The sequence below is a fragment of the Aphelocoma coerulescens genome, chromosome 8 (assembly GCF_041296385.1).
Source record: "Aphelocoma coerulescens isolate FSJ_1873_10779 chromosome 8, UR_Acoe_1.0, whole genome shotgun sequence".
NCBI lineage: Eukaryota > Metazoa > Chordata > Aves > Passeriformes > Corvidae > Aphelocoma > Aphelocoma coerulescens.
The window spans coordinates 2,936,588-2,948,650 of NC_091022.1; the positions used below are offsets into that span (position 1 = coordinate 2,936,588).

The 12,063-nt window shown below is 41.4% G+C and overlaps 1 protein-coding gene across 2 annotated transcripts in view; it reads left to right on the forward strand.

Annotated features, from left to right (window-relative positions):
• BRINP3 (BMP/retinoic acid inducible neural specific 3) overlaps positions 1 to 12,063 on the forward strand; it is a 209,088-nt gene that overhangs the window by 17,096 nt on the left and 179,929 nt on the right. Inside the window, exon 2 of one of the 2 annotated variants that reach the window (XM_069022751.1) lies at positions 684 to 969. In XM_069022751.1, the coding sequence (XP_068878852.1) occupies positions 734 to 969 (236 nt within the window). In that variant the 5' untranslated portion in view covers positions 684 to 733. Of the gene's footprint in view, positions 1 to 683; positions 970 to 12,063 lie in introns of those variants that run through there. The other variant, XM_069022752.1, reaches the window with a different exon arrangement.

The window sequence follows — 12,063 nt, forward strand, 5'->3', positions numbered from 1 at the left end:
TAGGCTGATCCATTGAGTTGGAGTGATTTGGACTGAAAGTAAAATGCTGCTGTCAGGGGTACTCAAAATTTCGGCATCTGGAGTTGGAGTAACTCACTTGAACTCATCACTGTGGGCAGCTCCAGAGCTCTTGATCAGGGCAGTCTCCTCTGTCCAGCCATGCTGGTTTGGACAGAACAATGTGGGTCTGTTAACTACATTTTACAGTGAAGACAAACCACAATGTAATTTTCCCAAGGACTTTAAAAGAGAAAGCAGCCTGGGTTCTTCTGAATCTCACCTGTTTTCTGTCCAATGTGTGAACTGTGAGCTTATGTACAGACATTGCTGAATGATTTTGTACTGCTGCTAACAGACAAGAATCTGATGTTGCATATTTTTCATTAATGACTAGCATGAATGGGAAAAAAAAAAAAACCTCAACAATCCCTCCCCTGATGATTTGTGAAGATTTCCCTTCAACAGTAAATATTATCGCTGATGATGTTAATGAAGACATTAGTTTCACTGCATTTGAAGTACTGAAACACTCCACTGTTAACTAGCCTAGTGGGGTTTATGCTAATGTAAAATATAATAAAATAGAGGCCACTATCTCTTTAAGCTGAAAGAAAGGAAACTTGTTTCTACTTCCAAGGGATGCCTAGTGTGTGCTTATCTAATTGACTGTGTATTTTGTCTAGGTGTTGAGGGAAAGCTAAGAGAATGAAGGCTCTAAGTCCCCAGTGGAAGCATGATATGGCGATGCAGTGCTGGTGCTGAATTGTTCTCTCTGATGGCTCTATGGGAGTGGATAGCACTGAGTCTTCATTGCTGGGTTTTAGCAGTTGCTGCTGTCTCGGATCAGCATGCCACAAGCCCCTTCGACTGGCTCCTCTCTGATAAGGGACCCTTCCATCGCTCACAGGAATACACAGATTTTGTGGACAGAAGTCGACAGGGATTTAGCACAAGATACAAGATTTACAGGTATGAAGCAAAGGGAAAGCAATTACAGAGGTGCCGTCTTTAGAAGTTGTAAATTATCCATAAGGGTTTCCTTAAGGGAAAGTTTCAGTTGTGGGAACAAATCCATAGACACCAAACTCACTGCTGAAATTATGCAAGGCCGTATGCAAGGCCACTGTGTGTTATGGAAATGCTGCTTGTGTTGTTTCTGTTTTGTTTGAAGAACTTTTGATAATTGATTATGTTGCTCTGAAAAACTTTGTTGTGTACTACCCACCTTTACTCTGTCCTAGTGATATAGTCAAAAATGTGCTAGGGATTCAAACACCACCTTTGGCTGCAGAGGGATCACCTTTGATCATGCATCAAGTTCAATTGCTTTCCATGTGGCTCATCAAGACTTAAGCTGAGGCTTTAAGAATGAAATTGTGGCTCTGCATATGCTGCTGACAGAAGAGACTTCATGGTACAAAGGAGGGCGTTTCAAAAGCAACTCAAAAATGTTCAATGTGGTTTTATGCCAATGCTTTCAAAAGGGGTGTTCTCTTCCCTGAGGAATTGGGGGATAAGAGCCACTGTGAATTTTAACAGAGGTTAAAATTCAGGTGTTTGGTCCATCACAAATCTCAGCATTAGGCTGGCCCAGTTCAGGTCAAGAAAAGAAAAAAATGGGGGAAGACTTCAAAAGTATAGGTCTGCTTGAGAATTTGGGCCTTGCTGTGGAATTGCCTCAATGATATGTTTGTAACCTGTGAGTCTCTACTCTTTTGAGACAGCGCTGGTGAAATGTTTGCTCAATCATTTGCAATGGGTGTAACTCAGTAACATCCAATATTAGCAAGGACATAGGGAGGAAAAGGGGAGTTCAGTCTAATATGAGTGACCTAATGGCAAGTAGACAGAAGGGGACAAATGAGAGACCAGGGGAGATTAAAAACTGGGAAAATAAATCTATAAGCAGAGATACTTTTCACTTCAAGTTGTGACAGATCCCTCCCAACAGCCAAAAGAAAGTGAGGCAGCAGGGCAATACAGGGCAGATTTTCAGCTCACCTGACAGCTGCCCGTCCTACAAACACAGCCCATATTGGTATGGGAAAACTCACACTGATTTCACTGAAAAGCACAGAAGAGTTTGTGCAAATGTCATACCTATTTCAGGCTATTATTCCCTAGTGATACCCAGTCCTTTAGAAGAAAGTAAGAGGGATATATGCCAATATGCATGTTATATTTGGTTCACTGTCCAGTGGCCTGTGACAAAAGTGTGTAAAGAATTTATTTTTAAGGAGTTTGCTTTATTTTCCTTTCCCAAATACATGCAGTAGAGGGCACTCTGTTGCAGGTCAATTTTGCAGTGGGCTCCTTTGCCATAGACAGAGAAATTAAACACATTTTGAAAATAAAGTGTGATTTGGAAATATGCTTGATGAAGTGGCTTGTCTTAACAGAACAGCATTGCCCAATATTTACTGCATTTTAAAAGCCAGCTGTCAGGACCAATAATGTAAAGCCAATAATGCAGAGACTGAGGCAGCATATTTTATTCCCATTATTCTGTATTAGTCAAAACTGAACCGAAATTATCTTGCTAAAACATGAAAGATGGAATTGTATTTCACTTGAGCTTTTACAATCAGGTCCTTGAGAATTTTTCTCCTCTCAGCCATCATTACAGCAACATTGTTAAGTTTCACAGATCTGTAATCACATTGCTAATATTTATTTGGGTTTGTGCGTAGGTTTCAATTGACTTTAATTTACACAATCCCACAGAAAATGTTTCTCATGTTTAGTTCCATTCTCTGCCTGTTCCCTTCAAGTAATGAGCCAGGAAGTCCAAAGAAGCACAAGCTGTACTTTTTTTTGCCCTCCAAAAACAAATCTTATTGTAAGGTTTCCTTGTAAAATATGGTCCCATTAGTGAGCAGTGCAGAACACCGTGACCTTGTTACAAGCCACACACTGTAAATTTAATCCCTGTTGCTTTTCTATGAGCTTTCCCAGGCTACAGGACTTGGAGCCTAATTGTCTGTTCGTTCCCTCACCTGTCTTTTACCTAATGGAAACAATCTCTCTGGGGCAGGTCCTTGTTTGAAGGGAGAGGTAAGGAAGAGGAAAGCACCTGCCTGCATGGACTCAGCCATATTAACAAGGGAGAAAGGTGCTGACAGAGCCCCTCCAGTCCCTGAGCTCTTCACTTCAGCCCTTAAACCACACACCTGACACCTGATATTTAAAAATTAAGGATGAAGGGAAGTCTTCTTCCTTCATTTTAGATCCATGCCAGGTCGAAATCCACGGGGCTGAGGAAGAGTGGGATGTGTAGGGTGAGGGACTCCAGGGGATTGTGTCCCATTTGAACCCTTCCTGGCAGGATGGTGATAGCACAGTGGGGTCAGACAGAAAATTACTGAAGACCCTTTTTTTTAATGGCACAAATGTGGCAAGTAGGCTACCTGAAGGTAGGCCTCTCTTCTGGGGAAGGGGCTGGCTCCAGAGGGACTGATGGGGCTGCGAGCAGTCACAGCTCTCCTCCTGCATCTCCAGACCAACAGCATCCAAGCCTTACACAAGAGATGACCATCACAAAAAACCCCATCAAGTCCTGCTGCCCATGGGAACCAACTTAGGATGACCAAGCCCACACTGGGACTGTTTGTCTACAATTAACAGAAGTGAAGCGACCTTAATAAAAATAAAATATTCCATGTCATAATTTAAGGTGTGTAGCAGGAGATTCAGCATTAGACTGCCACCTGATTTTTGCTTTCCAACAATGGAACGATTATTCAGTGACTAGAATGATATTTTGATTTCCCCTCCATTTGCAGTCTCAGGAGAGGCAGTAATAATGTGGAAAAAAAATAAGATCTCAACGGAATCTGTAATATCCCTAAGATTTTATTTCATTCCCTCATTAATAACATTCTCTATTTTAATCAAAAATGTATTAAAAAGCAGAGAATACATGTTATTCTGCTTTTGGTTATATCAGGCAATGCATTTTTCTGTAAACACCGAAGTTAGAGGTACAAAGGCCTTTGTCTTGTACCACTGTTTGACACTGGTTTGAATGGGATCAAGGTCACACACTGCAGGCCTATGAAAGATATAGAATGATTAAAACCAGATAATAGGACAGAGAACTGGAGAAGCACCCAGTAGAGAGAACAACAAAGAGTATTAAAATGGAGCTTGCTTGAAGGAAACATTGTCATTATTTCTCAGCTATTGAGTAAAACAATGTTGTGATAATTCTTCTATTTCTGTCACTTGCGTGGCAGGAGACAGACTGATTTTAAAGTTTAATTTCACATATGGCAATTGTTTTTAATAATACTCAGTAGGCTTACTTTTTTCAGTTCTTATTTTACGTAACCTGTTTCCATTTAAAATAGATGTAGTCAAACTTTTAGCCTAAAACAAGAAAATTGATCACACATGGACTGTGTGATAGCATTTCTATTTTCATGGAATCCCAGACTGGTTTGTTTTGGAAAGGACCTTAAAGATCACCCAGTTCCCATGGGCAGGGACACCTTCCACTAGCCCAGGTTGCTCCAAGCCCCATCCAAGCTGGCCTTGGACACTTCCAGAGATCCAGGGGCAGCCACAGCTTCTCTGGGCACCCTGTGCCAGGGCCTCCCAACCCTCACAGGGAAAAATATCCAATCTAAATTTACCCTTTTTCAGCTCAAAGCCAGCCTCTCTGTTCGTATGTCAATGAGGCAAAAAGCAGCTGCTCTGTATCCACACCCTCTGGTCACTGTAAACCAGTGTTCATTTGACCATGAATCTGTTATAAATTGTAGGGATGAAGCCAAAGATTTGCACCAAGGAACACACTGATTAACTGAGCCAAATTTCTAGTAAGAGGTCTTAACTTCAGCACATTTTTTTGAAGCATAAAAGTTATGCTTTCTTTTAATCTCCATATCTGGCTTTCGTAGCATAAAACCATCATGTGATAAAACCAACTGGTGCATCAATTGTGGGGTTGTACCAGTAGCAGAATCATCTGCTACCCATATTTTATTCTATCCATTAAAGTTCAGTTATGTTCATGGGCAAACAAGCTGCCTCTCCCTAAGGCCAGGAGTTTTCGGTGTTACACGACAGAGCTGAAAGATGCAAATATAGATGAAATAATGTTTTAATCTGGTATTGCAGAACACTAAATAATTACAAGTGGTGTTCTCGACATTGTTATAAGTGGGAAATGGTGGGCTGGTTGTGTGGATTATGTGGCAGTGTTCTATTCCCTCTAATGCTCCTGCAGGAAATTTGATAATTACTGCAGTTTTTGGTGGTATTCATTGTCACTGATCTATGAAGAAAAACACCAAGAAAACACCCGGATGGCTGCTGAAAACCTCTACATTCATGGGAATTCTATGTCAATATTTCATGGAAGGTGGCTCCTGTGGTTAGCATCAAAAAGTATTTTGGCAAGGAAAACCAAGTTTACAATTTGTCATTTAATACACAAAGGAAGTGCTGTGCCTCTTATGTAAATCAGCTACCCAGACAAAGGAATTTAAATCCAAACAGAATGAGATGAGAGGTTACCAGGATGGAAAGAGTGATTGTGAAATTATGCAAAGAACCTACATTGTATCAGAAGAGGTAATTTCTGCAGAGATAGGGAAGTATTCACGCTATCAAATAAGGTCTTGAGGAAATCTCCTCAGGGATACTGTGGAGTTTTGTTGAAGCAAAATGATTTAAAACCTGAAACAGATGTGAAAAAACAGGGGAAGAAAGAGCGTCGTTCTTTCTTTTAAGGTGGAAATACTTGGCAATACTTAGGGGGAAAAAAAGAGAGCTGAAAGAGGACACGATTCCTGTCAACAGAACACATATCATAGAGTGAGATGAGCTATCTAAACCAAAAACCATCACTGTCTTAAAATCAAATTGGTATAAATGAGCTATGAATAAATTTTGGGTTAGTTCTTTAGAAGAGGTTCCTAATCATCAAAGAAATTCTGGGACATACAAAGTTACAGAACCTTCCCAATCCTATGACTAGGAGGAAAGGGTTATAAGCTATGATGCACATGAAAATGGATGAAGTTTTAGTACCACTGACATCCCTTGGGGGCAACTACTCCTAACAAGTGTCCAATACTACTCTGCAAAATGATAAAAAAGGAATCTCCCAAAGAAGTGAGTAGCTCGTGGCAGTGTGGCATTCACGTGGCTTAAGAAGATCCCTTTAGAGGTGGTTTTAAAAGGGATTGTGTCCATGAACAGCTACAAAAATAGAAGCATTGGAAAATAATGCTATCAGGATAAAGACAAGAACACATTGGGTTCCTCTCTATGTTCTGAATCCTCTGGTGACTGAACCCATTGGGCAAAGTGATCAAGACTCAAGACTGTAACAGAACACTCATAAATATGTTTCAACTCCCACGTGTGAACTTAAGTAGGGCAAACATTAGCTGGTTTTGTCTTTTTTTTATTCCCTATCAAAATATTTTAGCCCATGATTCTCACTAGACTTCTTGACACATGTGACAAACAGTGTTAATAAAACCCTAGGGGGTTCAGTTGTGCAGGTACACAATATGCCCTGAATTATCATTTTCACTCCAGTGTATGGTCTGGAATAACTTTTCCTTGTGCTCTTCCTGAGGTGGATTTCAACAGGTTAATTTGGAATTTGAAAGCATGGAGAAGAACTAATAAAGGTCTTCCAATAATGGTTTTCAATACAAGTGTTTTGTGAAATGGAGATGTCTGTCATCACACCTTTTGAATGTCTAAGGGGATGATTTCTTGGTGCTGCTATTTCCCATACATTTTGACCACACTTTAGAAATCAGCATCACTGACTTTTCTCTGGAAGGGCCCATTTAGTACTGATCAGCTATTGGAGCTTTTGCTTTTATCCAGTAAAACCGTTTCTTTGGAAATTAAAATAGCAATGTCTCATTGCTCAGACATTTCTCAGGAGTGCAGTTTCCTTAACAAAAAGCATCACTCACAAAACCCATAAAAGGTGAGGGAGATGGAGCAGGCTGCATCAGGGAAAGGAGTGAGGCAGATTAGTGCTGCAGAAGCTGAGGGAAGGAATGGGCTGTACTCATCAAGCTGTAATGGGTGACAGTGGGGTGGCTTCCAACAGGTGGCTGAGCCAGCTGGTCAACCATTGCCTCCAGCTCCCCAGACCCTTCGTGTGCGCAGAGTTACTGCTGGGCTGTGGAGAGCTGGGGTCACACTGAAGAGCAGCAAGTGTATCTTCCACAGCTGCCATACCAATGAGGAGTAAATAGCAGGAGCAGTTCTCTCTGCCTTTCCCAGAAATTCACTCCATCAGTGCATTGCTTCCGGTCTGTGTTGTAATTGGTCAGCTTCCTTCAGGGAATATTCCATTCAACTTGGTGGATAAAATGCACAGAAGTCAGGTGAGTCATCATTCCCAGAATGTTTGCAAAAGGCTGGACTGGGGAATGCACAAAGGCTTCTTTTTAAATCCAGGGGCTCACAGGCTGGTAACAGGGAAGAGCAGCTCACAGAGAGTTTTTGGGATTGTGAGTTGATAAATTTCCACTAGAAAAATAATATTTGTAGCCCAGTACATTTTTAAGAATGTCTGGATCTGAAAAAACATCAATGAGTTTAATTTTGGATTGTGACACACTTTAACAGCCTCTCTTATTCTAGTTAGCTGGGCATAAAAAATATGACACCAGTTAAATAACAAGGTTTGGTGAAACTGCTTGAATAAGGACATACCTGAGCAAAATTAAAGCTTTAGATGACCATGTTTCCAGGTCTAGCAATACCTGGATAATGTTCTCCAAAATCATTGAGTTTCCATCCCTTTGTTCCAAATGCAAATCCCTTTCATAGGAAAGCATTTTTGTTTTAATTTTAGAGCCTAAGCACATATCAGGTCATGATGCTTTACAGTTAGCAATTCCTGTTATCAATATTATATCAGTTTCTTGGTCTTTACCCAGGGGATTCTCTGGAGGCTATGTTCTTGTGAAAAGGTGGAAATAAAGGAAGAGGAATTTCAAACTGAGAAGCCATGCATACACAACAAAAATCTTAAGAACGTTTTCAAGTGAATTATAACCAGAGCCTAGTTTAGTTTAGCCAGAATATTAAGGGATTGACAAGTCCCTGGACTGGAGGTTCACAAAGGTGAAGGAGGGTTTGGCTGTCTCCAGTAGCACTGGGAGAATCAGGGGACTGCTCAGATGGATACCAGAGACATGAGAGGTGCAGAAGATAAAGACTGGACACTTGTTTAGCTCTGTGCTCACAATCCCAGTTGTGTAAAATATTCCCAGCTGGGAATATCTCCATATGCATGGATAAATTATATCTCCATGGGCAATAATGAAAGAGTCTGAGCTCTTGTGGGTACTTGTGGCTCAGGAAAAGGCCAGACAGAAATGAAGGCTCAGAGATGGACAGGAAGATAGGTAAGCAGCTCTGATTCCCAAAATGACCCCGTCTTTCCAGCTCTCTTACATCTGTGAGCCAGCGTGACAGAGAAGTCATCTGGTCTGGGTAAAGGACAGCACTTTTTACTCAAGAACAAAGGAGAAATCAAGTTCATTTTTGAGAATGATCCACAATACCAGCCCTCAGTCCATCTTTGAAGATCTTGGAAAAAAGGCTGCACCCCTGGAAGTGCCCAAGGCCAGGTTGGACAGGGCTTGGAGCAGCCTGGGACAGTGGAAGGTGTCCCTGCCCATGGCAGGGGGTGGAACGAGATGGACTTTGAGTGAGTCTGTGAAAATCATGACAGCTCCTGAAGAAACAGTGTATATTTAAGTGACTCTGGCTTCCTACAGAATCTTGCAGAACGTTCAGAATACGAGTGATTTATCAGAGAGCCCAATTCTACAGCACTCAAAGGCTTCTAGGGTGTTTTGCCAGGGACCAGACTCAGACCTACCCTGCATCCCCTCACTCTGCTTGGTTGGCTCAGTATCAGCCTCCTGGGCTTCGAAGCAAGGGTGGAGCTTCTCTTGGTGAGATACAGCAGCACTGGGCAGGGTGCTGGAGAACAGGGCTGGCTGTGCCAGCAGGATTAGGGGCGTTCTCAGGAGTCAGCTTGACAAGAACACAGGCGTGTTTCAGCTTGGCAACAGAGGAAAATATTGATGCCAAGATTGCCTTCTGTATATTATTTTTTTTCATAATACACTGCAGGAGTCTGTGTTTTGACAATCTCTCTTTGTATTTGTTCGGTGTATTTAATCAAAGATCCTGAAGAAACTCAAATGGCAAGGAGAAGAGCAAATCTTATTTTTTGTAAACACTATTATAATCTATTTCTAGAATATACCCTCTTTCAAAATCCAATATTTTAAGGATAATTATTAGATCAAACCTCCTACTGATATGTTTCCCAAGAACAAAGAACATTTATTTAGAGAATATGGTGTGTCATCATTTCAGTTAGTGAGTTCATGAATCATTTAAGTTGCCCTAAAAAAAATTAGTATAATAGAGGCTGTAACTTAATGGTTTCATGCAATCACTGAAGTAGTGTAAAAGCTGTTTAACACTAATAACAGATACATTCTTCAGTCAGCAGGGTAGTCTGTCAGGATTTTGCACATGAAATCAGGTCATTTTCATTAATTCTTTGAAGATTTTTTGTTCGTTTGGTCTTTCTTCTTTCATTTGCCCTTCCTTTTCATTTTTGTTTCAGTATCCCTGCTGGTACTATCAGTGATGCTCAAGATGTAGAGGATATCAGACGCTGATGACTTTCATAAAGGAGAAAACAATTACCAAGACTGCTTTTAGTTACTGAAAAAAAAAGAGAAAGATTTTATTTTTTTATTTCTTGAATCAAATTCTCTGTGCTTGTGTTTTAAGCCCCATGTTGTTGTTTTCTCTTACTGCTGCTAGGGCAGTAGCTGTCTCCAAACAGAATGGCGTTCAGGTTTCTCTTCTTGACCATCTGTTGAGTCTATATGGGTGGCATGTTGTACCTCACACAGAGAGAAATGACGGAGTAGCACAGAAACCTTCTCTGAATAAAAAGCCAGCGGTATTGATTGGAATGTGTGACTCTTTGTACAGAAGGGCATTTGTGCCTTTTCCACGCAGAAAAAGAACAACTGACACCGAATGTGCTCACTCAAGGATTCTTGTCATTTTCTTCTACTGCCGTTAAGTTAAGGTCGTGGTCAATATCTCTGAATCCAAATCTTAGTTGTGCTCCAGCTTGGATTGATTGATTCTACGGGTTTTCACAGTCATTATGCTGGTTGTGAAGTTATTTTTTGTAGCTACAGATTCATTTCAGCAGAGACCCTTGTGAAGAAAAGCAATACTTCAAAATAATGTCTTGTTGCTCGATTCTGCCTAGAATCCCAATATGATTGTTATGGATAACAGTGTTCTTAAGGTCATTAATGGCTCTGTATCTCAATTCATCTTCTGATACTCTCAATTTCTACCTTATTTATGCAGCTTGAGAAGAGAAGATACTGTTACTGACCAGACAATTTGATATATACAGAGCTCTGCAAAATGCACACGCAGAGCCCACCAGCAGCTTAGAAGTTGTGTATGCAGGTCTTGCGAGCATCCAAGAGATAGAGTCTGGCTTTGGGGAGTGAATGCTAATTTCTCAAGGGAAAAGCACATATAGAGGTTTTGCCTTATACGAGTAACATAATTTAAAATCAAAACAGAAGAGACACTCTATTGAATATTCAGAAAGATAGCAGAATCCAAGACCTGAGGAAATGTAATTGATTAGCCTAAATTAAATGTTTGTGTTTCAGCTAATTCTGAACTATATTCTTTTAGTTCTTGAACTGTAACTGATATAGATTTCTTCCCTATATCCTGATTGCTAGCAGTAGGATTGGATGCTTTACTAGGAACCCAAATATAACGTCATCTTTGCTTCTTGATAAATATGCTCTAATAATAGAAAGTAAACAAAGACATCGCTTTATTATCAAGTCACATCTTATTGTATTTTATTTAAACTACATCTTTAGCCATTTACATAAAATACTGGCTACAGATTATAAAAATAATACTGAAAGCTAAACCTCACACAGCATAAACAATCTGATAACCCGCATTAACAAACAGAATGTAGCCTTCTGTCTACATTTCATGTATTTAACCATGCAAAATAAATTTTAAAAATAATTAGTAAGTTCAAGTGGTTAAAAATGAAGGACTTTTAGTGAGGTCTCTTGTTATGAAGAACTGTTCATTTCCATTTTCCTTTTGTAAAACAAACACTCAGCTGGTGATGCTCAAGTGGCTGTGACTGGAGGAAAAACTGGGGGTGAGATGAGGCTGTACAAGTTGTTCCTGAGTTCAGGAACCCATCCTGAGCCTCCTCACACTCCAGAAGCCCTTGGGAGTGATTTGACTCCCTTGAAGGCAGAATGGCACTGCAGAAAGTCCTCCACAAATTAGAGAGATGGACAATCACCAACCATGTGGACTTTAACAAGGAAGGTGCTGCCCCTGGGACAGGGCAACCTTGGCTGTGTGTATGGATGGGGAGCAAGAGGCTGCAGAGCAGCTGTGGGGAGAGTCCTGGGGGTCCTGGTCCATGGCCAGTTGGATCCGAGTCAGCAGTGCCCTGGCAGCCAGGAGGGACATCCCTGTCCTGGGGGGCACCAGGCCCAGCACCCCTGCTCAAGTCAGGGGGGGATTGCCCCCCTCTGCTCTGAGCTGGGGTGGCCTCACCTCCAGTGCTGGGGGCAGTTTTGGGTGCCACAAGATAAAAAAGATATTGAACTATTAGAGAGCATCCATCCTTGTGAGGAGTCACTGAGGGCACTTGGTCTGTTCACCTGGAGGAGACTGAGGGGACATTCATCATGGTTCCAACTTCCTTGTGAGGGGAAGAGGAGAGACAGACACTGATTTCTTATCTCTCATGACCAGGGACAGGACTCACGGGAATGGCCTGAAGTTGTGTCAGGGGAGGTTTAGGTTGGATATTAGGAAATAGTTCTTCCCCCAGAGGGTGCTGGGCACTGCCCAGACTCTCCAGGGAATGAGCACGGCCCTGAGGCTGCCAGAGCTCCAGGAGCGTTTGGACAATGCTCTCAGGGATGCACAGGGTGGGATTCTTGGGGTGTCTGTGCAGGGCCA